The following is a 19,033-nucleotide window of genomic DNA, read 5'->3' as shown; positions in this document are numbered from 1 at the left end:
TCCCAGCTACATTTGCACCACAAATGACTGAACTGGATTCTTAGAGGACAGAGCAGGCAAGCTGATAAGGTGGGTGGATATTTAAAATTCAACTATGACAAAAGAGCTGGTTCTTATCTGAAACAGGAAGCAACAAGTTAATAGAGGGGATGACATGGAGGCTTTGAAGACCATGCATGCCATTTGTGGGGAAATTGGACACCCTGACAACTTTGGGAATGAGCCATTATGGATTCACAAAAGTGTGGAGCATTCAGGGAATGGCTTACATGGAGGGGGTGGCAGTCTTCCGAAGAAGGCTCCTCAGGGCTGGGGAGCTGAGAGCCCATAGAGTCAGCAATTGCTTGGGGGACTGACAGGGAAGCAACTAAGGACCATGAGTGTCAGTACTTAGGAAATGTCCCATGAGATCTGCAGTGCCCTGAGGGAGGCTGTGGAGAGCAGAGCAGTGACAGCAGGGTTTTGTGGTTGAGGGGCTCAGGTGCCAAGCCTGGCCCTACCGCTCACTAGCTGGGTGACCTGCAGCAAATAGCTTTTAAACTATCTACGACTCAGCTAACTGCCAGATGGAGATAACAAAACCCCCGTCATGCTGTTACTGTAAGGAGTTAAAGGACAATGTGTGTCCAGTGTTTGACACACTGCCTGGCACATAGTAAAGACTCGAAGGTGTTAGCTATTTTTATTATCAATCATAAAGGAGGAAATGACTTCAGTGATATCATGCAACCTTATGAATGCACCCAATCCTGTTCTTTTTTTCATGTGGACAAAAGTACAAGGCAGTCAGAGCTGTGCCCTCACATAAGGTGTGGGGTGGAATGGGGAGAAGTACTGGTTAATGCAAGGCTATTAGGGTCTGGGGTGGACTGAATAGCCTTCAGCTATGGACAGTGGCTGAGAATGTAGGTAGGCTGAGTCCAGATGCAGTCACGTATCCTTTCCTGCTGACAGAAGGCGGGCATGCAGGCAGGAGAGCCCAAGGTATGAGTTCTTAGCCTGGACGCCATGGGGCAGCCCACAGATGTGCTTAGGGCATCCATGGATGCCACCACGCTGAGAAGGCTGACCTGTGTGCTTCTTTTGGGAAAAGCAGTTCTTAACATTCTTTAAATTCTCTAAGAGATCTGTAACCCCCAAAAGGTAGAGGACCTTTGTTGTATATATTCTCTCTCTCATCCTGGAAATGGGGAGAAGTCTTGGAGGATATAAAGAGGACTTTGCTTATGGATAGAGAAGTACATCCTTTAAACCTGTATAACAAATTATTTTGTCCTTTTAGACATTAAGACAGTAATAGTGCATAGGTAGTTTCTATAATGATTTCATTTAATCCTCACATCCACTTTGAATGGTGTTCTTAGTCCTCTTTTATAAATGGGGCTTTGAAGGTTTATTATAATTTTTCAAAGATCACACAGCTAGGAGGAGCGGAGTCACACGGATTCTATTTTCGGTGCATTTTCACATTTCCCCGAGAATGTGTCTTTCCATGCGAGCTTGTGTAACACATACGTCTTTCCGTCATGTGCCATGAGTCCTACTTTTCCCCTCACAGGATATTTCTCTGTAATGAGGCTAAATGAAGTCCTGCTGTCCAGCGAGATTAGAAGGCAATGCAACTGTTCTGTTTAGAGAAGGATGCTGGCCCAATGGTGAGGCCACCCCGTAACAGCTCCTTATTGTTTTAGGTGAACGCAGTCTGCTGAGGCAGAGAGTTTCTGCATAGAGTCCTTTGGACTGTGATCAGATGGAAACGCCCTCAGGTGTTCTTGGTCCAGAGACTGTGCCCACAGGCTCTGCCACCAGGAAAGAGAAGGTGCCCAAGAAGGTGACCTGGATGGAGGGTTTGGCCCAATTTTTAAGAATTAACTTTGAAAAGATCATGTCTGTCACGGCAGTACATTTTGGCTAGTGGCTGTGACCACTCTTCAGTGTTGGTATTTAAGTTGTGTGTGTGTGTGTGTGTGTGTGTGTGTGTGTGTGTATCCTTGCACTCATGGCTTTCCTGTGAAAGAAGTTGAGAACAAACCTCCTACATCAAGATAAAGGAGGACAAGGCAAGATCTTGCTGCTGCACTGCTACACACTTTCTGGGACAGATGTACTATTGCAGTGTCCACCTTTTAGTTCTCTATTAGCGCAAGGAGTTTTCGGTCGGTTACGGGTCTCGGCGCAAAGGCTGTGAGCGTGCTGTGCTTTGACATCTTTCTGTGTTCTTCACATGCAACTTCACGTGGGTATACATTCTGCTGAAAGAAGTTTCTTTTTGGAGTCAACAACCTGATTCTGAAGATTATATGCAGGAAAAATAAGACAGGAACATTTAATTACGAAAGGAAGAGTGAAGTGGTAAATCCAGCATTACTAGGTATTAGACATATAGCCAACATCATAACAAAAAACTAAAACCATGTGGGATTAGCAAATGCCCAAAAGAAATAGACCTGATAGGCCACAGTGTGAGCCAAGGAACACACTCGGCACTACATACTGGGAAACACAAGGCAGTCAGCAGCTCAGTGTGGGGGCAGGAGGGCAACTGCACAGAGAGAACGAGGATAACTGTAAAAGACGATTTGGATTCAAAGCTACTTCATCTACTAAAATTACATATAGGTGATTAAATGCAAAAAAAACCCCCAAACCGAAAAAAAACCCACATCAGGAAAAAAGTTGGTAGAAAACAGAAAACAGACTCCAATTGTGTCAGATCTACAGAGGAATAGTAAACTTAACTCTGGCTTACAGTAATAGATAAAAAGCATAACAAAGAACTACAAGGTTGATGATATTGAAATAACAATGACAAAATTCATGTAAAAGGAGCAATAGATTGGGAAGCCATTTACATAATTGTAAATCGAGATTAACATTTATAAAGTTCATTAAAATTTATAATAGATTAATGGAAAATTTCAATAGATAATTATACAATGAAAGAGCAAATGGTGGACAACCACAATTCTAATCAAAATAATGTCAATGTTACTCATTTACATTCATCATATTTGCAAAATTAAAAAAATACTATCCAATATTGGCAAAATTTTGGTGAAGCTGGACATTGTCGCGTAACGAACAACGAGGTTTGTGGGGAGCAAGGAGGGCAGCGCAGGGTTAAGAAAAGACAGTAGCCATGAATAGAGTGAAGTGGGGCCAAGGGGACTGCAGCCTCAAGGACTGGGGTGCCAAATCAGGCCTACGCAGTAGCTTTTATTAGTTAGGAGGGGAAGTAAAGGAGATCAAGTTTGTCAATCTCAAGATCTGTGAATCCTATACATCATAATAGGAAACTGACTCAAGCCAATCACCCTTGCCTGCAGGCAGCGGAACTGTAAGTAAGTCTCAGGATGTATGTACTTCCCCAAGGGACAAAACCTTTATGCATATGAATAGATGGAGAGCACATCATTGAATCTCTTCCCCTGCAGGTTGTGGGAAGGAATGCAGCCACAGAGGCAGAGGCTCTCCTTAGCCGGGGACGGTGGGGGGGCTGTGCCTACCTCTATGAACCCCGTGGGTTCTCTTGTTGACCCCCACTTGACTGCGCCTGGCTTGAGTTGTACTCTCCCCCCCGCGCCCCCCCCCCTTGGGAATCTTACTCATCATTGGCTGATCAGCCATCTTTCTGGGGCCAAACAGGGAGACATAAGGCGCAAGTACAAAGGTGAAGCAATGTCCCTGAAAGGATCCATCTCACAGACTCTTCTTGCTTTAGGGGCAGGTGCAAGGAGACAGACGGGTAGGCTGCTGCGTGGCAACAGGACATACTCAGAAATATTAAAAACCTTAAAATTGCTTATGTCCAATGACCTAACAGTGCCATTCCTGAGAGTTTATCTCAAAAAAATAATTCAGAATCAGAAAAAAAAATCTGTGTATTTTAAGATATTCATTGGAGTGCTCTTGGTAAAAGCAACAAATTAAAAATGGCAAAATGCTTTAGAATATGGTAATATTAAAGATAAATTATGTCAATGGTGAAAAATTAATAGAATAGACTAGAAATGGCAATAGAATAAAATACAGAAATATTAAGTACAATATGGTAAAAAAAAGAGACAAGTATAGTACAGTAGCACAATGAAATATACAGCCAAGAAAACAAATTTTAAAAAGTCACAACTTAGAAAAGTGTTTGATATAGTACCTCAAAATCGTAAGCTCACTGCTGATTACAGTGATAGAAGAGCATGTATACACAAAGGGAAGTTCAATGCACAGAGGGAATGTTCAGCAACGGAAGAGAAACCATCCAGTGTTTGGAAGATGGGCTTAGGAGAATATATCTTGTTAAAAATTCCTTTACTTTCATATATTTATTACTTATATAGTGAATTTTACATTGAAAATAGAGCAACAAACAAAAACCAAGACTAAGGTTGAAAAAAGCCTGTGCTCTAAAACCTAATTTATCACTCTTCTCCATGTGCTTTTATTTCTAATTTCCTGTTCCTTTTATGATAGGAAAGTCTTATAGGTCATTTGGCTTATTCCTCTATTAATGAAAAAGAAATTTCCAGGCATCTGAACAGTCTTGTTTCAGATGCTCTTAGGCTGCAGCCAGCTCCCTTGGTGCACTATTACAGTTTTGTAGACCTCATGGTTAGGGAATTGATTAAGTGTGTAATGAAGTGAATAAATAACAGTTTTTACAATCTGGAACTACTTGCACTCTGCTGAACTCTGGCTGCTTATTTACTCTTTGGAAAAGAAATGGGTGGCTACAGATTCAAAATTAATCTAGTCTCCCCTTCCCTCAGGTCTGTTTACTTATTTTGAATCCTGTCTCCATGAAGAACTTGTTAATTTGCCTTAGGCAGATTTCATTGCAGCTGCCACTTGCTTTGTTTCAGGACAAATATCAGAAAGAACAGTTCAGTCCTAAGGGACTCAGCTCATTGCCTACAAACTGCATCTGTCTGGCTTCTCCATTGTACATTTCTCAAACCTGGCTGTACCTGCACATCAACTCTAGAGGGTGTTAATATAATGGGAAAAGAAGGTCAAATGTCTGGGAACATTTAGAAACTAGACTTTTGGTGGTGAGCACGCAATAGAGTATACAGGAATAGAATTATAATTTTGTACACCTGAAATTTGTATAATGTTATAAACCAATTTTACCTCAATTATAAAAATTAATTGAAAAAAAGTAAAAAAGAAGTCATCTTCACTAGCACCACCCCTGGGGACTCTGAAGCAGCAGGGTTGAGGTGAAACTCAGAAATCTGTACTTTTACAAAGCTCAGTAGAAGTCATGGGTATGGCCAGATTTGGGAACCAATGATCCACATTCTTCAAGACTTTGTTTGGTCCTCCCATCCTCCCTCTCTGCCATAAATATTTGTTAAGCTCTTATTATGTGCCAGCACAGCATCTGTATGAAGTTGTTCAAACATACACACATTTACCACTAAATTGTAAAGCAGAAGTGAGCTTTTCAACTCAACACAGTAAAGATGTCAGTTCTCCCTAAATTAATTTAAAGGTCTAAATGCAATTCCTACCAAATTCCCAGTAAAGTATTTTATAGACATAGACAAGCTTATTCTACAATTCACTTTGTAAGTCTTGCAGAGGAACTTTCACTTTATTTTTGTCAAAGAGAGGAGATCGTTTCATCTGGGAGGACAAAACAGTTACATTTTAGAATTTTGTTAAAGAGATATCCAACTGACCTCCCCCAGGATGGGTACTATAGGCTGGTGAGTCTATTTCTTGGTGTAGACAAGTACATTAGCCATTAAATTATTTTTTTTCATATAAATGAAAGGCATATGTACTCTTATTCAGTCCTCCAGTGCAGACACTGGAGTGTACTTTATGTGATTTATTAGGTTAGTGCAAAAGTAACTGCGGTTTTCGCAATTAACCTTTTAAACCGCAATTATTTTTGCACCAACATAATACATCAGTAATAGTGATTTAGGCAGAGGCATCCTTTTGTAAAGACATTATCAGGCTTAATAATTACAATGAACAATCATGAAAAATTTTCTGTTTCACCATGATGCTGAAGTGGCATCTCAATAATTGAAATTTTCCTTCATTGAACCAAAAAAAGGAAAATGTGGATTACAAGTCAAGGTTCTTAGTTCAAGTTTAAACCAAATATTGCAACTCTAACATAATTACTAAATAGAGTAACAAAAGAGAAACACTTTTTGTGTAGCCTGGGAAGAGAGAAAAGAAATGACAATACAAATTTAATAAACTTATTAATAGTATAAAAGCAAACTCTAATTTCAGTAATAAAAGCCACAAATTGAGTATATTAAAAGCAAACAAAATTATGTTTTTTTTGAGTTTGGAGAAAGTTTAGAGTATACCGACATTCAAACAACATTCTTTTCTGGCTATGTATAGAACAAACAAAACAATTCCCAGAAAAGAAAAAAATAAATTAAATTTATATATTTTATATTTTTAATATAATTTACATTACAGAAATAAAACAATATGTTCTGAAATTTATAGGGAAAGGTACAAGCCCTAGAATACTAAAATATCTTGAAAAAGTAGAATAGTTGGGAGGAATCACTGTACCCAGTATTAAGGCTGTCTCTATAGCTACTGCAATCAAGACATAGTAATGTAGGCAGAGGGATAGACATATAGATCAATGGAATAGAATAAAGAACTCAGAAAAACACCTACACAAATATCCCCTACTGATCTTTGACAAAGGTGCCAAAGGAATTTAATACAGAAAAAATAGCCTTTCAAAAAATGGTGCTAGAAGAACTGGATATTCATAGACAAAAAAATGAACATTGACTTAAACTTTACACGTTGTACAAAAATGAACTCAAAATAAATCGTAGATATATAAAAAAGTAAATGTAAAACTGTAAGACTTTTAGGGAGAAAAACCCAGAAAATATTTGGAACCTTGGGCTAGGCAAAGAGTTCTCAGACTTGACAACAAAAGCATGATCCATAAAAGGAAATATTGATAAACTGGTCTTTCCCCCATATTTAACAAAGGAACAGTATCTTGAATATATAAAGAACTCTTAAATCTAAACCATAAAAAACCTCCAAAAAATCCAATTAGAAAATAAGCAAAAGATGTTTCACTTTGGATGATAAGCAGATGGCAAATAAGCACATGAAAAGATGTTCAATGTCATCATCAGCCATTAGGGAACTGCAAACTCAAACCTCAATAATATCTCTACGTATGTATCAGAATGGTAAAGCAAAAATAGTGACAACACCAAATACTGGCAAGGATGAAGTGGGATCACTCATTCATTGCTGGTGGGAATGTGAAATGGTATAGGCACTCTGGAAAACAGTTTGGCACTTTCTTATAAAAAAGTAAACAATTACCATAAGACCCAGAAATTGCACATTAGGAATTTACCTCAGAGAAATGGGAAACATGTTCACAAAAATACCTGTACATGAATGTTCAACACAGCTTTCATTGTAATTAATAGCTCCAAACTGGACACACTGCAGATGTCCTTCCATCAGGTGAATGGTTAGACAAACTCTGGTGCATCCACACGTGGAGAAGTGAACTGATACACGCTCGGATGGATCTCTAGAGAATTATGCTGAGAAAAAGTCAATCCCAAGTTTGCACAGTATAATTCCATTTATATGACACTCTTAAAATGACACAGCTATAGAAATGGAGAACAGATTCATGGTTACTATTGGCAAAGGAGGGAGCAGGGGAGCAGGGGGCAGGTAGGAGGGAAGTAGGTGTGGTTATGAAAGGGCACCAGGAGGGGTCCTGATGGTGATGGAACTGTTTTGTGTCTCCACTGTGGTGGTGGGTACATGTACCTAACTATGTGATAAAATTGTGTAGAACTTAACACACCACACACACACAAGTACATGTAAAACAAAAGAAGTCTGAACAAGAGGGATGGATTTTCTCAGTGTCAATATCCTGGTTGTGATATTGTGCTATAGTTTTGTAAGATGTTACCACTGGGCAAAACGGTAAAATCTGTATTACTTCTTATAACTGTATGTGAATCTATGATTATCTAAAAATAAAATGTTTAATTTTAAAAATGGTCTTCCCAACTCTGCTTTAACCATACCATGGCTGCTCCCCATATTGGAAGGGTGGGTTCTACAGAAAGTTACAGATCCATTGGCCAAGAGTGAGTGTGCTCAGTTTCCACTGCTAACTGTGTCTGGATTGCACACGATTCCCCAACTGCCCATCTACATGGTCAGTGCCATTACTGCGGCTCTTGTGGTATTTTTTTTTAAATAAATTACAATTCCATCCTTTAGCTACACAAATCTCTGCTACAGAATAAAAGACTCAGTTTCAGAGTCAATCCTGGAACAAATAAAGAGGAAGACCACTGGAACAGCTCTATCTGTCTCTGTCCCATTTTCAGTTGAACACTCATTGAACACTTACTGTATAGCAGGCTCTGGGCAAGTTTCAGAGGATAGAGATGAACATGGATGGAGTTGTGTCCTACGAAGGAGGTAAAATACAAACACATTACTATAATCGATGGGAAGAATGCTATAATGATGGTGTAGAAAACAGGTATTTTTCCCAGAAGGAAATGAATCCTGCCTGAGGGGAAGGTCTGGGATGGGGTAGCAAGGCATTCCTTTGAGAAGGGCAGTTTATGCATTGATAGGCATGGGAGGGGTACCGAGATGCACAGATAGAGCAGGGCACTGAGAGGCAGGAAATAGCCAAGAGATGGGGTGGGGACAGATGATAAACTAAGCTTGGCCTTTCATCAGGTATCTGCTATAATTAGAACTCTAATCAGAAAGATTAGTCTGGTTTTTGGGAGAGACAAGAAGTCGTCAGATCACTTGGGAGACCACTGCTGAATCCAGAGCAGAAGCAGAAGGAACAGTTGGACCCATCATGGACCCATCAACTGAGACAGGGACTATCAAGGAGTATCACATTTGGTAATCAGTTTGATTTTATGCATTTTGAATTTGAGATATCTCTGGGTATGCAGTACTCTAAAGGGTATATATATATATATATATATATATATATATATATATATTTTTTTTTTTTTTTTTCCCCCTCTTCTTCCGCCTGCCCCGCCCCACTCCGGTTCAAGCCGGTGTTTCTGAGTCTAGTTGTGTAGAACACAGCTCCCTGGCCCATGCTGGTATTATGAGCCTTGTGCTCCCCCCTTGGTTGGCTGCTCACAGCAGCTCATGGCAGCTTTTGCCAACTGCAGGCGGCTCACGCTGGCCATCATGCTCTTGGCAGTACAGCTCCAGGGAGAGCTGTTGTTCTCAATCTTAGCTGTAGAGGGCGCAGCTCACTGGCCCATGTGGGAATAGAAGCCGTGACCTCGGAGTTGGGAGCACCAGCGCTCCAACCACCTGAGCCGTAGGGCCAACCCAGATATTTTCACTAAGGTGGAATTATCCTGAATTCCATTGCAAGGGGTACAGTTACTGAGGCCCCAAAGCAATGCTGTGATGTGGCTTAAGCTATAAGAGATTCTGTAGAATGAACCTTAAAGATAGCTGTGCTATGAAGCTCTAGTACAGAAAGAGAACAACTGAAGGAGAGTTTAACGGTGAATGTGAACGGACACATCTCGTGACTGTGGGTGGATGGGAAGAGAAGAGGGAGGGATGCAGGGTCTCCTCTGTGTTTATCCATGAATGGACTTCTCATTGGCTGACAGGCATACCCTATCAAGTAATCCCATTTCTTTGATAAGACACTGCTAAAGAACAGCTGTTGAAAGCTATCTCTGAAATAGTTGTTAGAACCAAACCTGCTTATTTTCAGGGGTACAAAGTAGACTATTAGTTGTTTCTCAGCATCCTTTCCTCCTTCCCACCAGGGTAAGACTCAATGGTTTAAGGGCAACTCCTTTTGCTAGTGACAAAGCCAATGAAATATAAGCAGATATTTTGCAGGAACTTTTAGAGAAGCTCCCTGTGCATTTTTAGGGAAGATTTCCAGAAAGCAATTGTTTGTTATATCTACCCCAGTGGATAGCTTCTACCCCAGTGGAGGCTTTCCATGACCTCAAAAGGTACCAGTCTTAAGATGAAATCAACACTGTGGATGCCAGAGCAAAAAGATGGAAAGACGTTTGGTTCTTGTTAACATAATTGAGCTGCTGAATCAACCATCCTGGACCTCTGTCTTGCAGTGAGACTTGGAGTTCTCATGGCAATAAATCTACTCATGCTTTAGCCAGTTTGACTTGCAGCCAAGAGCCTTCCAACTTACAGGAGGGATACTCAACTGCCATTCCCCAAATTCTGTCCTTGAGGGCCCTCTATATCTATGACTTAAAGACAGAGACAGTTACCAATTCCTCTTTCTTTCTTTCTTTCTTTCTTTCTTTCTTTCTTTCTTTCTTTCTTTCTTTCTTTCTTTCTTTCTTTCTTTCTTTCTTTCTCAACCAGGCTTTCCTTCTGAAATTTTCAAATTTCCTTTTATCATTTTGAAATGGAAGGCCCAATGTCTAAATGGGTAATTGAGGATACAATCCTTTCCCCAAAGTACTTAGTGAGAAGCTGGAAGTCTTAACTACAGCTATGGATAAGGCTGCTCTTCGTAGAAGAGCTTTGTCTGAACCTGCTTGGTTTATTTTTCTTTTCTTTTTTTTTAAAATTAAAGTTTATTGGGGTGACAATTGTTAGTAAAGTTACATAGATTTCAGGTATACAATTCTGTATTACATCATCTATAAATCCCATTGTGTGTTCACCACCCAGAGTCAGTTCTCCTTCCATCACCATATATTTGATCCCCTTTACCCTCATCTTCCACCCTCCGACCCCCTTACCCTCTAGTATCCACTAAACTATTGTCTGTGTCTATGAGTGTTTTTGTTTCTCATTTGTTTGTCTTGTTCTTTTGTTGTTTTCAGTTTATATACCACATATCCGTGAAATCATATAGTTCTCTACTTTTTCTGTTTGACTTATTTCGCTTAGCATTATAATCTCAAGTGTCGCGTCCTGCGTCACAAGAGTTGTGGGGAGCGAGGAGGGCGGTGCAGGGTTAAGAAAGACAGCAACCAAGAATAGAGTGCAAGCGGGGCCAAGGGACACCAGCCTCAAGGACTGAGCCCGGAATCAGGCCAACGCATAAGTTTTATTAGTTAGGGGAGGAAGTAAAGGAGATAAAGCTTGTCAATCTCAAGATCTGTGAATCCCATACATTATAATAGGAAACTGAATCAAAACCAGTCACCCTTGCCTGCAGGCAGCGGAACCATAAGTCTCAGGATGTATGTACTTCCCCAAGGGACAAAACCTTTATGCATATGAATAGATGGAGAGCACATCATTGAATCTCTTCCCCTGCAGGTTGTGGGAAGGAATGCAGCCACAGAGGCTGAGGCTCTCCTTAGCCAGGGGAAAGTGGGAGGCTGTGCCCACCTCTATCTACCCTGCGAGTTCCCCAGATGGTCCCCATACAGCTGTGTCTGGCTTGGGTGCCCCCCCCTTGGGAAGTTGTACCCGTCTTTGACTAGCCAGCCATCTAGCCATCTGCCAACCAGGCAGACAACATAAGGTGCAAGCACAAAGGTGAAGCAAAGTCCCTGAAAGGATCCGTCTCACAGACTCTGCTTTCTTTAGGGTCAGGTACGAGGGAGATAGACGGGTAGGCTGCTGCGTGGCAACACTCAAGATCCATCCATGTTGTCACAAATGGTCCTATTTCATCTTTTCTTACTGACGAATGGATAAAGAAGTTGTGGTATATATACACAATTCCATTCATCTATTCTTTCTTTATCCATTCGTCTATCGAAGGACATTTTGGTTTTGCTTCCATGTCTTGGCCACCGTAAATAAAGTTGCAATGAACATTGGAGCACACTTGTCTTTATGGATACATGTTTTCAGATTATTCGGGTAGATACCCAGGAGAGGGATTGCTGGATCATACGGTAATTCTATTCGTAATTTTTTGAGGAAACTCCACACTGCCTTTCATAGTGGCTGCACCAGTCTGCATACCCACCAACAGTGTATGAGGGTTCCTTTTTCTCCACAGCCTCTCCAACACTTGTTACTATTTGTCTTGTTGATGATAGCCATTCTAACTGGGGTGAGGTGATATCTCATTGTGGTCTTTATTTGCATTTCTCTGATGATTCGTGATGTTGAGCATTTTTTCATATGTCTCTTGGCCATTTGTATGTCCTCTTTGGAGAAATGTCTCTTCAGGTAAACTTGCTTGGTTTCAAGCTCTGTGCTGAGCTCCTCATGTTTGCAACCATATTTAACTCCCACCATAGCCTTGTGGGGGAGCTATATGTGACATCACACAGGGGCCTCTTCGTGGTAGAATAGGGCCATGTGACTTGTTCTGACCAAAGAGCTGTGAGTAGAAGTAATGCATGCCACATCCAGGGGGACATTTAGTTGTAGTTGCGGGACCCTCCAGAGCTTTCTTTCCATCAGCCATAGTGATCACAGGGTGTGAGATGGTGAGTGCTCCATCAGCCTGTGGGCTGGAGTCAGGGAGATGGAGCTGAACTGTCTGCTGACCCACATGGATATGCATTGAGAGCAACAATCAAACCTTTACTGCTATGAGTGACTAGAATTGGGGTTTGTTTATTATAGCAGCATAATCTGGTTTATTCTGACTCATAAATTATTAGGGTCATTGTTATATGTAAGGAAACTGAGACCCAGAGAGGTTCACAAGTAAATAGCGGAGGTGAAATAAAACGCATGCCCTTCTCTCTTAATTATAATGCCTACCTAAGAACTTGGCAAACCAAGGAGAACGAGTGGCTTTCAAGACTGTGTTATAAAGACTTTGAGAAATAAGAAAAAAGTGAGAAATTCTTTTACTCTAACTGGAAGATTCTCTGAACATTGCTTATTAATGTTCTTAGCTCACACCAAAGAAGTCTCCACTTTCACCATAACTTTCCACATTGCAGCCAAAGAGGAAAATAAAAACCATGTACTCTCTTTTTAAAAATATCCTTTGATGGCTAATCCTATAAGATAGCATTCAAATTTCTTAGCATAGTATGCAAAACCCTCCAGGATCTGGTACAACTCAGTTCTCCAATTCCAGTTCCATCTCTTTGAACATCCCTCAAACTCTCTTTCTCATGCAGTCACATGGAGCTCCTAGAATATGCTCTGCTCCGTGCCCAACACACCCATTTGGCACACTCTCCCTCCTTCGTTCAATTAACACCCACTCATACTTTAAGAGTCACCTCCTCTGGCAGCCAGCAGCACTGGTGATCACCCACCCATAGCCGATGAAGCTTTAGAGGGTTAGGAGGTGAGGAATGGAAAATTCCTCTGAAAAAAGTTGTTGGAGCACTATGGAAATTTTCCCTTCCACACCTGTTTTTCCTCCTTGGGAAGGAAAGGAGAGAAGGAGAGTGGTGCTTCTCTTTTATCTTTGCCCACATGAGAAGGACTTAAAGAGAATAATTTATAAGGCTTGATCTGTGTCTCCTATAATTGGGAGGGACATGAGGGCTTGGTGTCTGACCTGTGCCTGAGCAATGTAAAAGTGAGAGGGGATGGCTGAACAACATGCCTGGGGGGAGAGCAAAGAGAAAGAGAAAGACGACTGGCCCAGGACTGAGCTGCCAACACCCTTGGTAGGGTAAGGATGTGCAAGTTCTTGTTACAGCCAAGTGGACCTACAAGTGGGGCACAGCCTGGAGTCGCCGTAAAACAAGTGGGGGTGATGTGGACCCAAATGGAGAGATAACCAGAATGTCAGCTCACACAGAGGGTGCACTGGCGAGATTCACAAAAGGGCACCTCCCGTGGCTGATGAATTACATGAAGGTGGCCCTTCCCCCCTGAGAAACCTTTCATTGGGACACAAAGCCAAGTCTGCATTTTGACCTCTACTTACCCATTTGTCTAGCACTGTTTTTCACAGCAAACTGCGCAACACATGGGTGCCCTGGAACGAGCCCGTGGAAGGCAGGAGCACAGGGAGGGTGTTGTAAACAGCAGGCCAGAGGCAAGCTCACCCAGGTAGCAGAGTTGCTCTTGGACATATGTAGCAGGTGAATTCTTAGGGAAACTACAGATTCTCTCTCAGGACACCTGCCAGCTCAAAATCTCTGCTGAGCCTGGAGGGCTCAGTGCTGGATTCCGGCTGCAGAGGGATCAGACAGTGAGTCTGGAGAGTAGGATGTGGGTGCGAAGACAGTGAGAAAAGAGAAACAGATATGCCCATTTCTCATATCTGTTTTCCAGCCCAAAGCAGTCCTGGCCTCAAAGCCGAGGTAGCATAACACTTAGATAAGAAGTCTGAGGGAGACTTGCACTGAAACGGGATTTTTTGGGGTGCTTAAATGTATGGGCCTGGCCAAGCTTTTACATTCAGGGGCTTAGGAAAAAAATGCATCTGGGCATTGAGTTGTAATAGCATTGGAAAGAAACAAAGAAGTTGTCTTCTGCATGCACCGTATTCTGTCCAGATAATAAGATGCAATAAAATGCGACGTCTGTATTCTTGCTGTAAAGCACAGGGCTTGGCACAAACTAACTGGTAATGCATAAACACCGAAAGTCACACATCCAGCTCTTCTCTTAAAATTTGGCGGGGTTTGCAGTTCACTTTCTGCCACACCATTATTTTACTATCAATAAGTACAGCTCCAAGTGAAAGCCAGGACATTTATTACAAGAGTTTGTAGCAGCTCTCCCATCAAAGCCTAAGGATTCTCTCTCCTTGTGGTATGTGCATGCAGAGTGATAGGCTGGATGAAGCTCTGCAAATGGTTGAGCAGCCAACTAATGGATCAATCCATTAATCTGTATTGGGCATCTACCATGTGCCAGGCTCAGGGACTAGACAGCTGGGAATTCACAGTGAAGTAAGTACATGTCCTTGTGCACTTTAAATAAAGTAGCTTTCAGCCTCCATGGAGATTTTTATTGTCATTGTACTTTCCCCAATTTATTTTTATAGTCTTTCATGTGAAGTCTCTCAAAGCTGAGCAGAGAAAAAGAAACATACAGAAAAGTCCCCCACAGCTTCCTCCAAGCTCACAGTCCTCATCAGCTCACACTTGGTGGGGTTATGTGTGAACACCATCTAAAAATAAACTGGGCTGCGAAGCCGAGGCCTGTACCATGGTAGGTCCTGTGGAAGTGTAGCGTCACTGCAATGATTCTTTTTTTTTCTGTCACTGTTTCTTATTCTTTTCTGCCCTTGTGTGGCCCCAAGCCAGGTTTAGAAAAGCCTGAACTTGAGCACGGTGAAGAAATGACTTTGGGTCCTAAGGTCTGGAGTGTGAGCTGCCCACTGGGGTCTGGGAGGTCCTGATGAGTTCTCTCTGATTTTGTCTGGAGACCCATGGTTTGGGATGAGGGGCCATTTTGGCTGTAAGTGCTTATACTTGAAAGGGGCAGATGGGCCCCACCTCTGTAGAGAGCAGGCATTTGCCTGGCCCTCAGGGTCCATCCCAGAGGAAGTCTGGATGCCTAGACCAGGGGCAGAGATGGAGAATCAGAATTATGTCTCTATGCTGGCCACTGCTGCTTCCCCATTTGAATTTCTCCAGGGATCTTCAGTGAGCATAGGGCCAAGCAGGACACAAGGAGGTAGTGTCTGGGAGGGTGGGGGCAGCAGGAAGGGGATAACCGAGAGACTCCTCATCCAAGCTAGAAAGGGGACCTGCAGAGATGGGCTAGGATAGGCGGAGCTAAAACCTGGGCTGGAGGAGTAGAGTGGGACCAGGCCTGACTGAGGACAAAGGGCCTGGGGTTTTGCGGTAGAAAGTCCTATGAGACTGAGTCCTGGGGCCAAGAGGAAAGGGAACATTAGCAACCTGGTCTTCTGGATTCTGCGTTTAGAATGACTGTTTGTGCATGAATACGTCTGGCCTGAGTTGTGAAGGGTGTCCAGCCTTACCCACAACAGGACAGAGACCAAGACTGTGGCAGGTCCTCTGCTCAGTGAAAGACAGTGAGAGAGGGAAACAGTGAGCACAGAAACTCTGGGAGAGCCACAGCCCTAGGGAAATGTGTGGATCTAACTTCCTGGGAGAGGAAAGCAGCATTTTACTGCCAGACATGGTGCTAGATGCTTCCATCCGTTGCCTCATTAAACACTCATTACCTTATGTTTCCTTTCTAAAAAAAGAGAAACTGAGGCAGAAGTTGAAAAGTAGCTTGCCCAAGGTCACCAGCTATTCAGCAGCAGGGCAGGACTTAAGTCCAGGCCTGCAAGACTCTTGTACTACTGGTCACTGGTGAGACACAGGATTTGAAATGACCTCCAAAGACTGGTAGAAACCTTTAGAAAACACTAAACTTTATACTTCTTTGAATTTTCACTAATTAAAAGAGAAACAACCTTGTGGGTCAGTGGCTGCTGGGAGTATAGTGTGATTTAGCAGGAAGTTGGATAGGCTAAGGCTTCAGGGTCCACTCCTGCCAAGTGTGCATTTAATCCCCATTCAGGGATCCCCTGGTGCTGTGGGTGGGAGTTTTTCCCTCTGTGTGTCCCCATGACGGCCATTTACATAAGGATACAATAACACATACAACATTTGGATTCATTCATGCTGCTCATGTTTGAGACATGATGACCACAGGCAGTTCTGATTTTAGACACTATGAGAAACAAAAGACACATCAGATACGGGGTCTGTCTTTAAGAGGAATCCTAACCTGGCACTTGTACCACTCACCTGGAAGGTGCCTTGGCTGCTGAGGGAAGGTGAAGACTCTGACGGAGAGAAAGCATCTGCCCTCAGTGATCAAGAGCAGGAAGCTGATCCCTCAGGCCCGCACAGAGGGTGACTGTTTTCGCTCCCTCCCACTTCAGCTCCAGAACGTGCCTCTCTCCTTGGACCAACACTGAAGGCTTTGGGCTAAGTAATGCAGGCCTTGATATGCCTTTAAGGGAAATGGAGCAGGCCCAAATGGAGAGAGGTGTGCTAACCGACACGTATTGACAAATGTCTACACCCCGAATTCCTCCTACACTAAACATCCTAACTGAAACTTTCAATTGGCTGGTAGCCAACTGACCTCACGCTCTAGCACAGGTTAACGACTCCTTCTGCAATAGTCTATCGTGTTCAAAGTGCCCCAGCGCTCTTTGTATCTGCCCTGCTCTGTCACCCTTAACCCACTGCTAAACCTGGCTCCTGTGTGACTCAGTACGGGGTTCAGGGCAGGTATGAACCAGGCGACAACCCCTAGAGAACACAGTCTTCAGTGGTTCAGGAGGTAGGCATGGCTCAGAGAGTTGCTGGCATTAAGAGCTTCGCTTAGGAGCGGGACATGTACAGGCAGTGCACCAAGAGGACACCCATGGCTGGTGCACGCTTCAGTGCCTGGGAGGGGCAGCAGGCGCCGGGCAAGCAGAAGGCAGCACGGGGAGGCTCCTGTGTGCAGCCCCCCGGGCGCCGCCAGAATTGGCCCGCACGGGTCACGTGGAGCCAGTGGGCTCCCGCGAGAACCCAACGGGCAAAGCGGCCGGGGCAGTTGGAGGAGGCCTCGCCCTGCAGGGTCAGGTGAGGAGAGTTGGCTGGGGGCCCGGTGGGCCAGGGGAGAGCAGAGGGAGGCTGCTGCGCTGCGGCGTGAGAGGGCGGAGTTGGGCCCACACAGTGGTCTGGAGAGGAGGCTGCCACTGGTGTGCAGGGGCCGAAGGAGTGGACTGGGGCCGCGGACATCTGGAGGACTGCTTGGGCTGGATTGTGGCGGGCTCTGCCAGAGAGGCCAGAGTCCTCCGAAGCCTGGAGTGACATCAGCCTAGGCAGTGTGATTCCGGGGTATACTGTGACATCAGTTGTGGTGCCCGTGTGTGACAGGTTTGGGACTGGAAACACTTTGGCTCTGTGATAAAGAAAGGTCTCGAACTCTCGTTGAAGAGCATGATGCTGATATGATTGGTAAGAAGCCTCAATCAGGTACTAAGTCATGGTGTGCGCTGGCCTGCTCCAGGGACTTTTGGAGGCCAAGAGTTTTATTCTCACTCCAGGGCAGTGAGGGTTGAGGTTCTTAAGAGAGAAATATTAATTCATCACTTAACTCACCTGCTATTGTTGAACAGCTGTGTGCCACGTACTGTTCTAGAAGTTGAGAATATCAGTGAACAAGATAGGCAAGATCCTTGCCTTTTTGGAAGGGGTGGAATAAAGAATTATGTTTTGAATATGTTAGGTTTGAGATGCCTAGCAGGGTTTTTCCAACATGCAACATACAAACAGTATAGTTGGAAAGAATTTTCCAGTGAACTCTGTACACACACCACCTAGATCCTACCATTAACATTTACATATCTATTCATTGCTCCAGCCCTCTCTCCATCTATCAATCATCTGGTAGATTTATTTATTTTTATTGTGGTAAAATGTACATAACAAATAACCTAGTAAATATGTAAGTTGAGATGTCAAATAGGCCATTGGAAATTTGAGTCTAAAGTCCTGAGGAATGTCAGGGCTAGTCTTGATCTTTGCAATCATCACCATATAGATGGTATTTAAACTAGTGGACTGGATGAAACCATTTAGGTAGAGAGTATACGAAAACAAGAGGGGAAGCCAAAAACATGGAAGGTGGGGAGTCAACTGTGGTGAATGCTACTGTGTAAGATGGATTTGGCAGGAGGATTTTAATCATTTTAACAAGAACAACTTGTTGGAGTAGAGGGCCTTAAGGTCGAAGGGGATTTTTTGTTGTTTTTGTTTTGTTTTTTAAGATAGAAGAAAACAGAATATATGCCATTGGGATTGAACTCGTAGAAAGGGAGACATGCAGGCGAGGGAGGGGATGTTGCAGGGGGAAGTCCTCGAATACCTGAGAAACCCTAGAGCAGGTGGGTGGTTGGCTTGGAAATAACTGGAGGGACACTGAGACAATGGATGCAGGTCAGGCATTGGTAGAGGCGCCTTCTGTCTGTGAAGGTGGTCATTGGTTGAAAGCAAGGGCAGCAGAGGCGAGATGTCAGCACATGAGGACAGACATGTGACATAGTCCTTCAGGAGACGGGAAGTGAACCAACTAGGGAAAGGAAAGTGGATTGCCAGGCAGTGTTGAGTACCTGTTTGAGATGGATTTAAAGTGA

General features: G+C 43.2%; 1 protein-coding gene across 1 annotated transcript in view; it reads left to right on the top strand.

Annotated features, from left to right (window-relative positions):
- Positions 1–331, top strand: part of FRMPD2 (FERM and PDZ domain containing 2) — a 160,620-nt gene extending 160,289 nt beyond the window's left edge. The window contains 1 exon segment of the mRNA XM_088792652.1: positions 127–331. Within this exon segment, the coding sequence (XP_088648778.1) occupies positions 127–331 (205 nt within the window).
- The last annotated feature ends 18,702 nt before the right edge of the window (positions 332–19,033 follow it).

This window comes from Rhinolophus sinicus, chromosome 15 (assembly GCF_057876585.1).
Source record: "Rhinolophus sinicus isolate RSI-liver-muscle chromosome 15, RSI-T2T, whole genome shotgun sequence".
Taxonomy (NCBI): domain Eukaryota; kingdom Metazoa; phylum Chordata; class Mammalia; order Chiroptera; family Rhinolophidae; genus Rhinolophus; species Rhinolophus sinicus.
The sequence above is the reverse complement of the archived record's forward strand: the minus strand, read 5'-3'. Positions and strand labels throughout refer to the sequence as shown.